We start from the raw sequence: 13,597 nt of genomic DNA on the forward strand, positions 1-13,597 counted from the left end.
CAGTTATGGTGCTAATATTACAAACACAATGTTTTAATAGTATATTATTCCAATAGTTAAGCTCAATTAGCATTTATTATTACTGTAATTTTAACAGAGGGACAAATTTTTGTCAAGTTTCCAAGTACACTATGCACTTTATATTGTATCGTATGAACTGAGAAAGGCATACGACAATGATATGTCTTCGAAATAGATGTAAACAGGATATTTATACCATATAATATTAAGCACTCTTAGTATAATAAAAACGACTCTATATATGTATTAAATATTTGTAAAAATATTACAATATCTATGTTATATTCAGTAATTAACTCTTTAGAAGCGAAATCGATTTTGAAATATATCTACAGGAATACAATTGTGTACAACACTATCTACGGTTTGCTATTAAGTCCTTAATATTTATACTGTTATTAAGATTTACGATGTAGATAGGATATATTAATAATTTAGTGCAAAACATGAATAATATGTCAAACATAAATATACAGGGTGTCTTCCTGGCCAGAGTGTGACTGAAATGGCAAGAGACAGAAAAATATTTCACAAAACAAAATTGAATAGCTTCGAATGGTGCATGACCTGCTGCTGTATGTGTTCACTCTGGAAGAAGTGGAAATATCTTGGAAATTTTAGGGTCATCTCTGTTTCCTTGACTAAATGAGACTATACATTCTCTTATATACCTATCAATGTATCTTTTTATTCTTTATTAAAAAAAAAAAGAAAAGAAAAAAGACAATGGGGCAAAAGTTGTCTCGTTTACAAAATACTTTAACTTTATACAACTTATCATATGAAATACAAGAAAAGAAATATCACAGTGCTTTTGTACTTTTCATGCAATGATTTTTACAAAATCAAAGTTAAAATATTTTTTAAACTAATTTCAAAATTATGGCTAGATCTAGTTGCGTATCCGGTATGCAATATTAAATGTACATTGATAAATAACATAATTTGCAGCATATTCAATTGTATGCTATAACACGTTACGGCCTCTGTGATAGTTTTCGTAACTTAATTACATGTCTTAGGTATTTTCTAGCGGATAAATAAGCGTTTTCACTGAATAGATAAGATCTTTAAAAAAACTGTTGTTGTTTACACCCTTATATACCTGTTCGAAATTAATGACATTATATTCATTTAAAAACTTTAATCGAAGGTCATAATTCTACTGGTAATGTTTTGCATTGGATTATTAAGATATTCTGATATAAGACACAATCAATATGTTAAAATTTATAATCGAGATTCTATTACATTAATACAGTCTTAAGTATGAATCTTAATCTTAATTATGAATGTATTCTTTCGTCTAACTCGGTAAGATATGTAACTTTTGATATTTGATTAATTACAATTTTTATTCCCCTACAAACATTACTATGGACAAGCAAATCGATTCATTAGTATCCGATTACAAATATGACTTGAAAAACTGGATAAAATTAAGCTTATATCTTAGAAATTTATCAGATTTACACAGTTTTATCATTTTCTAATAACTTCGGACATTATTCTTAACTCGTATAACAATATTCCATTTGTTAAAAGTTTTATAAAAGATAATTCTGTATTTACTTATAATTAGGTGTCAAGAATCTTATAAAAATACCTATTTATCAAGCAGAATATGTGATCTATATTTAATTACTAAAAAATATTCAAGTTAATATTGTTTAATGCTTAATCATTCCATATTTTCATATTGAATTTTGGAAAGTTTAAATATTTAGGCAAAGAAAATTCTCTCATACGGTAGACATATTTTAGTTGCTGCAAATTAGGATATTAATAATAGATAAATTCTACTATTTGATATATCGATAATAATACAATATAATTTTTGCTTCTACTATACTACATCTTTGTTTAAATGTGTGTGAAGAATATTTCTTTTACTTATTGTTAAAAACGCCGAACTATTTGTAAATCACAGTTCGTATTTATTTTACGAAACTTATTTACAGAAAAATTCAATTATCTGGTAAAATATGTTCTTTCCAGTAAAATGGAGGCAACATTAAGATAAAAAAAGTATTCCTATATTTATGATATGTATTGCTTATAATCTGCAAATTTATATACATATATACTCAAATTTATTCGTTTTATATTACGTACATTGAAATTGATCTAAAATAGAATGTAATACAGCATTTATATCATTATCATTGTTTCGAAAATCTTTCATACAAACTAATTCTTAATTCAATTATTTTCGTTCTTCGCTTAATACAAATGTATCAGATGAAAATTTATAGTTATGCTTTGGAACAGATAGTATAATTAAATAAATGCTCAATATATAATACGGTTCCTTATATATGAAAAGTTTGATAATCTATAAACGATTAATAAGAGAGGAAATCCTCTGCTTGTAAATGTATTAGTGAGCTAACAAACACAATTTAGTGGTAAACAAAATACAAATTTTGGATTCTTTTAGTTTTTTTAGAAATAAGTCGAAAATGGTTTTTAATTATACTCTATTTTATAAGGATTTTAGTCTTTAGAGGCTATATAACGTGCTTATTGTACAACATATTATCATTTTCTTTTTTTTTTATATATCTTATTATTAAGATTTTTATCTTTCGGCAAACATTACATATGAATTATTAGAAAATTTCACATTCTTTTATCGCTGTTTCATATATCCGTTTTAAATATTCCAAATGTTTGTAATTTACATTAGGCTTTTCAAGTAATAAATAAATATGTTGAATATGTACTGTCTCTGGGAAAGTGCAATAAAATGTAGGTAATGGTCAGTTAATATCGTTTCTTTCTTTGTAAATTCCATATATATTCTATCTTAAACTTATTGAAACTTCCATTAATACAGAAATTTCATTGATAAAAGATTAGAATTCCACTTTAATACAAATGTACAATAAATGCAAACAAACGCACATAATAAAAATATATGGTATACCTGTTGATATTAATACCAATTATTTGAATGATCTGCTCTGTATAATATAATGTATTAAAGATAATCAAATAGAATTACTAATATTAATGTAGTATAGAGACAAGAAATTCTAAAATATTTATTTTAAAATTGAACAATTTATTATGAGCCAAACAAAATGACAATGTATGTCTCCTTCACGTAGTACAATTTATGAATCACTTATACATCATATTAAATAACTGAAAACTCGAATTTACAAATTAAAAATTAGTACTATAAATACTCTTATACTTAATTAATTAATGTCCTTATATCTAGGTGAACCAGTCAAATGTGCATTTTCTTTAACCATTACAATGTAGATAACAATATTTTTATACACACTGACTATTAATATTTTGCGAACATGATTACTTGTACCTAGTTTTATAATATATATTGCATTATACAGTCTGAAGATATTTTCTATAATTAAAAACACTATGAATTCTTTATGCACTCACATTAAGCATAGCCTTGATGTTTTAGAATCAAGAATTTTAAAACCATACTTAAAATTTTATTCTTGAATTCAGTCAAACAATTTACATTTTGCAATAGTAGGGATTATCTCGCACCCTGCTTTACTTTTTCTTGCTGCTCTTGTTGTTTCTTTAGTTGTTTCTCCCTCATTCGTTCTGCATCTCTAAAACAATGAAAACATTATTCACGTAATATAATACACAGTATATATAAAAAATTTGAAATTAATTATTTTGAAGTCTCTAAATGTTCTTACCATTCAAAAATCCTATTAAAACGAATCTAACGTTATCTAGCTTTTTAACGTAATTCTCAATGATAATTAAATTAAGTACAGAAAATATGTGCATATAACCTAAAATTTTATATTGCTTTGTAATTATTACATTTTGTATGTCTAAAGATTTATATCATATAATATGGCATGATGGTTTTGATAATACATTCATAAATATCAAACATATATGAGCGTGCAAAAAAATTTTAATACATATTAAATACTGTTACCGTGCTTTTCGTTGTTCTAATGAAAGACCCTTATTGCTGTCTTGTTCAGCTGCAGACTTTTTAACAGTCTTTTTCATATTTTTGGCTCGTGCTAACTCTCGCTGATTTCCACCTATATAAAAATTTGTAATATAATTGCGTCAATTGTGAATAAAAGTTAGTCTAAGTAGTAGAATTTAACTGTAATTTAACATGAGCAAAGATTTAAGCAATAGAAATGAAATTACATTTTAATGCCTTATATTAAGGCATAAAGTAGTAAATTATAATAAAAATATAATAGTATATTCGCGGCAAAAGCACACAATAAATAACAAATATGAGATAATATTATAACCATAAACTCGAATTAGGAATTTTCTAGAAGTGCCAGTTTGAGCAAAACCTTCCAAAACCTAAGTACTACATTGAAATGATTATGTAAATTGTACAAAATGTGTATTCCTCGGCAAGAAATTGTTAAGATAACGAAATATAGAATAAAAACTCTTACACTTCGCAAAAAAATGTAAATGTAACAGAACAATGTAAGAGGGATAAATTCTTTAGATACGAAGGATTATGATAAAGCAAAATTATACATATTTATTAGAAATTATTCCTTTTACAAGTAAATAGAAAAAATGTAAACAATCAATTATAACTCACGCTGAAATATTGTATTTTCAATCTTTAAAATACATATTCACAAATGGCAGATACAAAGTATACACTGTTTCAAGTCTCCCCTGTTCTTTTATGCCTGTTTCGTATATGTTCGTATAAACAGTAATGCAAGTTACTTACGGGTCATTCTTTCAGTTCTTGACCTCCGATAAGCAAGTACTTAAAAGTTTGGCCCGATTAAGTGACGCGAAAAAGCACGTCCGAACAGCTATATTCCCTTTACGATCGTTGACTAATTTCTAAACTAAAATAAATCTTGCGTCGTCTCGGTTGACGAATATCGATGTAAATGCCATCTATACCTTGAATTGATCTTTTCTGACATTTTAAAAGTACAAAGCAGTTATCGCCTAATACGTAAATATAGCTAATAAATGAGAATAAGATCTCAAATATACATAAATAGTGTTTTTATAAATACGTAATTGGACAATAAATGTTGGACATCTTTTTCTAATTAGTTGTCAGTGGTAAACAATAAAATTTTATAACCTCTGTAATCTTACACTTTAGGTCTAGAATATATTTATATTGAAATATTAATTGTTATAAAAGAAGTTGCAGTTTTTGATCTCACTTATTTAACTCAATAATGATATTATTTGAAGTATGAAAAATGTGGTTATATTTTAACATTATTTTAATAGTTAATAGCTATTATTATTAATTCTAATAAAATGCAACAGAAGCTTTTCCTTTTCAAATAAAGTGAGTTGGAAATATTGAAAATTTATTTGATAAAGCAAGATATATATATATATATAAAAGATATAACTTGAACATTTTTCAATATTAAACTACGGACGTTGAATTTCAAATCATTTGATAAGATTTGCCATAGAAATAAAAAAGAAACTTAAATTTTATCAATTTTGATATCTTTGCCATGGTATTAAAATGTTTGAAATACCGCATATACCTTCATTATCATAATATCAATTGTTTAGAAAACTTATATTTCAATATATTGAAGAATAATTATAGTGTATTTCTGAGTTATGATAATATAATAATATTTATTAATGTACATGTTACAATATAAATGTCAATATGTTAATATCTTAATTACAGAAATTATATAAACTATCTTTCATAATAGATATTTGGGACTAAATATCATGTTTTCATATGGAAAATGCAGAGAATTTTTGCATCCAGTATATATTATCAAATTGTTAGCTACTAAAAATATTCTGTGTAATTTTTATCCCAGTACAATACTGGATACAAAAGCATAGATATTCTTAAATATTCATAATATTAATGACAAATTTTTAATTTACTGGCAATTATCCATAATACATATCCATAATACCTATGTATTATTCTCCAACATAAAGAAGAAACTAATAACACATGAATATATTATGAATGCAAACAAATGATTATTAAAAGATTTAGAGGTCATAGTTTTACAGTAATATATTAGTTTTTGAAGATACATGACAGTAAAATACCTAGAAGGATTTTATAAGTCTATCATAGGAACAGAGCATAAAATATTGTTATTTTAACAAGGATATGTTTACAAAATGCAGGCGTACTCTGTCAACTACTTAGTTTTACCCTTATGGTACTTAAGAATGAGAATATTTAAAAAAAAATAATTTTGCATTGTTAAAGGAATGTTGTTTTAAGCGTGTTCTTTTTTTTATTTGGTGATAGTATCAATGTTACAATAGAATAAATTGTGAAAACTGTATGAATAAAAGTCATATTTACAAGTGGTTGGTTATGTACTTTTTACTGTTATAATATTTCATATATTAAGCTTCAAACGAAGCATTCTTTGATTTCTTTATTAAGGAAGAATAGGAGCAATATCTATTTATGTTTGTTTGTGTGGATAAGAGTGTTTAGGATTAACAACAGTAGTACAATTATTCTATTGAAAACCGATTTCATCACTATATGTACTATATGAAACATTTATTTTTAAAAGAAAAGGAGGGATAACGCATGTACAGGTTAAGTCTCGCAACGTGACGTAACTCGTAAATTAATTATTCGCTGTACAAAAAAATGTTTCGAGTAAAAGCTGTATGTATTACCATGGTACTACTTTCCAGAATAACAGTATTGTAATTGTTTTGTTATTATTTGGGTTTTTTTCATCAAAATATGATGGTCACCTTCAGCTTTTTAGATAGAATGCTTAACGTTTCTTCTCGAATTCGGATAAAGCATCAAACTTTACGTAAAAAAGTATTATACATGATAGAGTCTAAGATTAATCATTATCGAGATATCCTCAAATTAATCATTTTAAAAGATATAAATTGGAGAACACAGAGTTCTTGTTGACATCGTGAAATCAACCATCAGTTGTACATGTATATTACTCTGGCTGAGTCACGGGACATTTATTATAGGCATAGATAAATGTTATTACAAAAGAAAATCAATAATTTTTAATTGCGTGTATTATAAGGGACGCTAAGTTATATTATATTTTGAAGGTTTTTGTTAAAAACCTATTTTATTAAAACTTGTGTTTAAAATTAGCAAATGTCTCGTCACTCATGGCGGGAGTCTATAGAGAATATTTCAAGTAATCGAGATGAAACTTCAGGAGCATGCTGTACTCATCAAAACAAAGAAAAACATTTGAATAAATATGGATCCGAATATCATTAGTAGACTGCGAATATTTATATAATTTTATATTTTTATGAACATAATTAGAGAAATGGAATCTAAATAGAAATTTGTTTCGTCTATTAAGTATCATAATAAGTGCTTCACTTTAAATATTTTATTTTATTTATTTTTTCATGTTATATGCATCCTGTAGTTATTTGAAATCTTTCCCTAAAATCCATGAACATCCGCAATCTAATCATTTCTGAATTATAAGACATTTTCAACTGTAAGTCAGTGACTGCACAAGAAAGTTTATTGCGTAAAGAAATTTTCCCGACATGTATGCACCTAATTAGTAATGTGTTCAGTGTCATATATCAATAACTATATCGAACATTGGAAGGTAATTTTCGAGATTGTGAAGAATTGATATCAGCGATATCATAATCAACTCTCAGAACCTGTCGAAGAATAGCATCCCAAGAAGGTACTGTTAATCCGGTCACGATATGGAAAACTATGTGTATGCATATAAATTACCAATTGTTTCCTTATCATATAACATTCCTAAATTGATGATATTCCACTGATAAAAACCTCTTATAATTCCGATATTAAAAATATTCAGATCCATGTTTATTAAGACATTTTTGCTTTTTTGTTCCTGAAATTTAACCTTAACCTTTTGGAACACTCTGCATATTCTAGCTTGGTCGTTGGAGCAACTAACGCTCATATATTAACACTTTGACTGCCACGTTGGTCATATATGACCGGCCACCGTTTCTCCTGTGACGCCACGGTGGTCATCGATGACCGGAGCGCTTGCACTTCTTACAATTGTAAAAATTGAATGAAAATTGACAGTTAGGGCATTTTGAATATAACCGATAAATAGAAGATACTTTGAAATAAGAAGTGCCCCATTGAACAATTGAACATTTTTATTAGAACATCGATAAAAAGAAATGAGAACAAATCTTGCATCTAACAATGCATTGTGTTTGCATCCATATCTTTAAGGGGTAATCTACGCATATTACTGTAAACACACCTTAAAAGATAATCGTAAATGCTGCTTTATAATCGTATAATTGAAGTTAGAAGTGTGAACATACCTTACTATTACATATAGAACGAGTAAATACCGTTTACTAATATCTTCTACACGTTTCAGCAATATATTCTGGACGTTTTGCTTACGACTAAATAACGAATGCGAATGGTTTGTTGAAATAAACGAAGCCTTGTTATAATATGTCGCTATCAACAGTTACCAAGGCGCCATGGTGGTCATCCGTGATCACCAATAAGATAAACGGTCCATTGGGGAAGAATGTTGCCTTACATCATCGATTTATTATTATTTTGCCATTATATGCTTTGAATAGTAAAAATACTCCCGTGGCGTCCTGAACGAAACATGTGATTTCGGCGTGGCAGTTAAAGTGTTGACAGTACCATATATTTTCACATTAGGTGTAATTGTTTCTGCTTAGATTTTTCGTTCCTTGCGAGAAACTCGCCCAGTGGTGAACGTGACGATCCTGCACTTACAGCGTAGATCATGTTTATCACTTATCCAACTTTCATCGTATTTACGCTTTACTTACCTATTCTGAATTAAAATGTTACAGACAGTTAGATTAATATCCGAGCAGATTTTAAAACAGACTAACTTTTTTAAGATTGGCCCAAACAACTCGAACTGTTCTGAGGAGTTGACACTATAAGCGTCGAATCCCGGAATATTCTAGAGGATTCTTGGGTTTTTTAGAATGCGTGAAAAACGCAACGTTTTGAAGGCAGTTTTCACGGGCTATCGCATCGTGCACATTTTAATTACTACACACGAAGTTAATATTCTGACAGATTCGCCAAACGATCTTTAAATGCAAATATTAATTTGTTTTTGGTTTAACAGACATCGATTCATTCAGCCAGGCTGAACTCTTTAAAGTTTGGTTTAACTCAAAGACCCAGAAATGATTATTATCTCTAGATACCCAGAGATTAAATTCACCCCTGCATACAGGGTGAGTCATAAATGCATCTTCGTACTTCGGCGATGAATCTACACACTGAAATAGGTGAAAAAGCCTTTTATGAATATACGTCTTACGTACTTTACTTTTCGAGTGATAGATAATTAAAGAAATACACACCTTGTGCTTCAACTCGCGTTACTGCACGTTTCGCGCAAATATCGCGCATTTTTCAAATACCCTCAAATCCATTTTCCATCCCCTGTATCTTTTTTCGTGGATCGTATACATTGCTCACTTGCTTTGAATACATAATAGATTTTAAACGTTTCAAGACCAGAAATCTAATGGATTTATTTCTCATTGCAATGGATCTATCTCTCTCTATAGGTTTGCGGTGATGTTAAGGAATATCCTTAGTGTAAAACGGAAACTTTGAATATTTTCTTTAATCATCCATAACTGAGAAACTAACGTACGTAGAACATACGTTAGCGCGATATTTTTTCATTTATTTCAATGTATAAACTCCGGGATTAAGAATAAATAAATGAATAATAAATTAATAACAGCGACATCGAAAGTAAATTTAATAAATAATATTTGTAACGTGATCACTTTCTCCCGGCTCTTCAATTTATCGAATTGCTAAAATGTGGCTTCTAAACGGTGTACGGTGTGCAGCTTCCGCATCTCCTTTTTCCGTGTATTCGTCGAAAGGAATTGTATCCTGCTTTCGAACTATATTCCACCGACTTAGCATATGTTTTGTTCACTTAATTGTTCATATTGTTCTTTCCTATAACTGACGGTACCTAATTAATCTGCTTAACTTTTTTAAAATAAATAACGTAATATTAATAATGATAATATTTTGATGAAATCTATGCTGAATGCACGCGGATGATGTAGACATTGGTCTTTCCTTCCATATAAATAAATCGAGTGACATTCATTTTAATTATTTTACAAACGAATAAAATTCCGCATTATGTTCGAGTTATTAAGATTTTACTTAGCTTATTATCAAACTGTGGATTTTTATAGGAAACTTTGAAAATGCAAATATACACAGAATATATATATAAAATATCCATAGTATAATAAATACATTTTACAATATTTAACTGTTTTAGCGTGGTGAACTGTGTCGCGACGTTTGGTCAGGATCGTCAATTCGCAACGCGCTCGGTTCCGAATGTAGCTCGTCGCGAGTCATATCAGAGCTTCCTCTCGTAATTACTGTTCTTTTCAAATAATCGTAAACCACCTGCATAAGCGAAAAAAGGAATTTCTCGCAAATAAATGAACGAAGCGCTATCGCGCTGCGTGACACAATCCGACACGGATTCTTTTAAGAAACCCTGGCACTAAAACGGTTAATGGATAAAACAATTTTCTACGTAAGTCCTATCTTTTTAATTCTATTCGTAAACGCGTATGGACTTGCGTAAATATTCGTAGTTTACCTATTACATTAGAAATCACAGATATGTCCAATTAAAGTGTAATTCATACCACGTCACACCTACATTAGCTCAATTATAATATTTTATACTTTACACGATTCATCGTACCTAGCTATCTTAAAAGTGAAATTGAGATATCCACTTCTCTCTTATCTTAACGTCGTTTTAGCGTTAAATATCATACGTGCCATATTTTGCCATTTAAATATCGTACTGCCACAATTTAAACAAATTTCCAGATTTTGCAAGTGTAGTACAGTTATGAAGTTTGGCTCTTGTGGCAAACTATTGTAATATTCACATAAAGCATAATTCATGTTCACGATAAAAAGGAAAAGAGGAGAACACGTGGAGGACTTGTGTAGGACGTTTGATCGCGAGATTTATTAAATGTTACTGCTTGTTGTTGAAATCGTCGAATATATTTAAAATAATAAATTAGTATACAGGCTATATTCGCCAAGACGCTCGTACAATGTATAAATCGTAAAATAGGATCGTTAATGACTCGTTAATCAGATCGCTGATCATTCGTTGATAACTGGTTGATAACTGATCGACAACTGATCGTAACTCTTCCTTGCGATCGCGTCCGCTTATTTACACTGGTCGGTGGAGAGTCGGAAAATTCAAATTCGTCTTTGTTCGACGGTTGCACGTAGCGGCGACATTGTTTTACTTGAAGTTTATTTATTCTTACATTATATGTATCCTAACGATCTTGATACTCCGAGGCAAAACAACAACATGATTCGAATTGTCCTCATGTGCCGCTATCTAAAAGCCTAAAACAAATAACACGCACGGAGAATTATTATATTACTTAACTTTTTGCATGGTACCCCATTGGGGGTAGCCACCCACATGATAATCAAACAGATAAAAAATTCTACCAAATGTCCAAATTGGACAAATTGTGAATGTGAAATTTTAAATAAAAAAAAAAACTTTTTGCATATTTATGAATTCACTAACTTGTGTTTCCACTGTAACTCGTAGAAGCAGATTTTCCTGCCTCTTGTCCTACAGCCAGTAATTATACTTTTTCGAAGAGCTTAATACCAGTAGATGTATCGTTTCAAACAATTTTATATTCATATGGAAGCGAGACCCAAAACTGACAACTTTCTGTTATTTCACTATATGTGAAAATAAATTAACATTTCACGAAAAAACGTAACAAACATGTAATAATTTTTAATGTTACCTAACTAGTTACTTACTCGTAAAGTTATTTTAAATTATTTATGAATATCGCGATATGCAATGCTTGGAATGTTTCAAATGTAAGCTACCCGATTGTAATTTGAGCTACAGTTTTATTTTATTGATTTCGATATCTGTATTTAAAAACACGTAACATTTGCTCAAGAGTCACGACATAGTAAGCAAGCTTCATGAGAACGGCTACTTATGCTCACGCATTGACAATGAAAAATTATTCTTCCGTTCGGGTAAAATGTATAGTCTGCATAGAAATGGAAGCAAAATATTAGCCAGCACTCATATGCTGTTTAGCTTTAAAAGCTTTTAATCCGATTCTACTAATCGTATTTTATCATGTAATTCTTTTACAGCATATATTGTTTTATAATTAACTTCCATCGGCTGTTTTGTTATTTTTGAAAAACACCATATCACTAGAATTTCTATTTTATTCTTATTTAGACTTTTAAATGACATTGTAATCTGTTTACTAATATTTACTATTTCTTCGTATTAACTTTGTAAATATATACATATATATACGTACATACTGAGCACAAGCAAGTTCATATAAACAAATTTTCACACAAATGAAATAACATCTAATATAATAAACCGTTACATAAACTTAACTAATATAGGGATACAAATAATTCTCGATGAAAATTGCGAGACGAATATAATTCGTCTATCTAATGTGTAACTTTTCCAGCATAAAAGAATGCACAGGAAACTTTAACTTTTTCGCTTTTGTACACTTTATTTTCATTTAAAGACACCATAAATTGGCATAGATCAGAAAATGCAATTGCATTTTGCATTGTAAAAATGTGAAGATTGTTTCAACATAATAACAGAAGTTATTACTCCTGATTAAATCGTGTAAATTAATTTAAATTAATCCATCTTTATTGTTTATTTAATTCGACGGCGTACCGTCGTACTAATTTACTAGAATTTACTACTAATAAATTCGCTCCAAATATATTAAATTTACGTACTAATAAATTGGCTCCAAATATATTAAATTTCGTATCATCAAGTAGTACTTCATACGGCTATGAAAACTTGACACATATTTTGGAAATGAAATGTAGAATTTGATTAAAAAAAAAAAAAAAAGAAAAAAGACGCTTCATTGGAAAATAAAGATACGTGCCAGTGCTGAATACGTTTTGTAGCCACTGTGCATTGGATATTAATTAGTTCTTCGTTTAATAACATTACGGAGAAACATGTTGGAATTTATTTTTATTTATTTTTCTCTGAACGTGTTTTAATGGCCCATCTGAAAATTGTGAAATTTATATATTCCGATGTTAGCAACACATTATTCTTTTCTATTTTGTATTGTCTTAGAAATACAGGAAATAATAATATACATTAATTCACTATTATTTTATATAAATATTATAATATATATAATGTATTATATACAAACAATAATTAATTATTATTAATATCATCTCTGCTATTATCAATATTTTCATCGTGTTTGTACAACAATCATAGTAAAAGAAAAAAGTCAAACAAGACGTAAAAGTAAGAGAGAAGACGAGAAAGAAGAATGACGTAGGAGGAGTGGAAAAGCAATGTGGTTTATAGAGTTCCACAAAGAGTGAGGAGCAAAGAGAAACGCAGAGGAGAGGAAACGGGCTATTGCGCCATCAGGAAGTGGCTCACCACTTACACGAGTGTAGTTAACCATACTCCAACATAGAGGTTTG

At 28.9% G+C, this 13,597-nt stretch overlaps 1 protein-coding gene and 1 long non-coding RNA gene across 2 annotated transcripts; one reads left to right on the forward strand and one right to left on the reverse strand.

The window, feature by feature from the left end:
- Positions 1 to 3,067: 3,067 nt before the first annotated feature.
- LOC117156458 (putative SERF-like protein) lies at positions 3,068 to 4,897 on the reverse strand. The gene is made up of 3 exons (XM_033333502.2): positions 4,748 to 4,897; positions 3,962 to 4,073; positions 3,068 to 3,617 (listed from the first exon to the last, which is right to left on the reverse strand). Exons 1-3 carry the CDS (start codon positions 4,752 to 4,754, stop codon positions 3,539 to 3,541), a joined length of 198 nt encoding a protein of 65 aa, XP_033189393.1. The 5' UTR covers positions 4,755 to 4,897; the 3' UTR covers positions 3,068 to 3,538.
- Positions 4,898 to 4,960: 63 nt separating this feature from the next.
- On the forward strand, positions 4,961 to 6,723 carry LOC117156465 (uncharacterized). Its single transcript, XR_004464090.2, has 2 exons — positions 4,961 to 5,097; positions 5,699 to 6,723. It is a non-coding gene; the product is annotated as an uncharacterized LOC117156465 (long non-coding RNA).
- The last annotated feature ends 6,874 nt before the right edge of the window (positions 6,724 to 13,597 follow it).

Source organism: Bombus vancouverensis, chromosome 5, assembly GCF_051014615.1.
Source record: "Bombus vancouverensis nearcticus chromosome 5, iyBomVanc1_principal, whole genome shotgun sequence".
NCBI classification, from domain to species: Eukaryota; Metazoa; Arthropoda; class Insecta; order Hymenoptera; family Apidae; genus Bombus; species Bombus vancouverensis.

Bases quoted from the DNA above. Each gene is read 5' to 3' on its own strand.
- LOC117156458 (XM_033333502.2), bottom strand. The intron at 3,618-3,961 runs GTAACAGTATTT...TCATTGTTTTAG, and splicing joins TTAGAACAACGAAAAGCACG to AGATGCAGAACGAATGAGGG.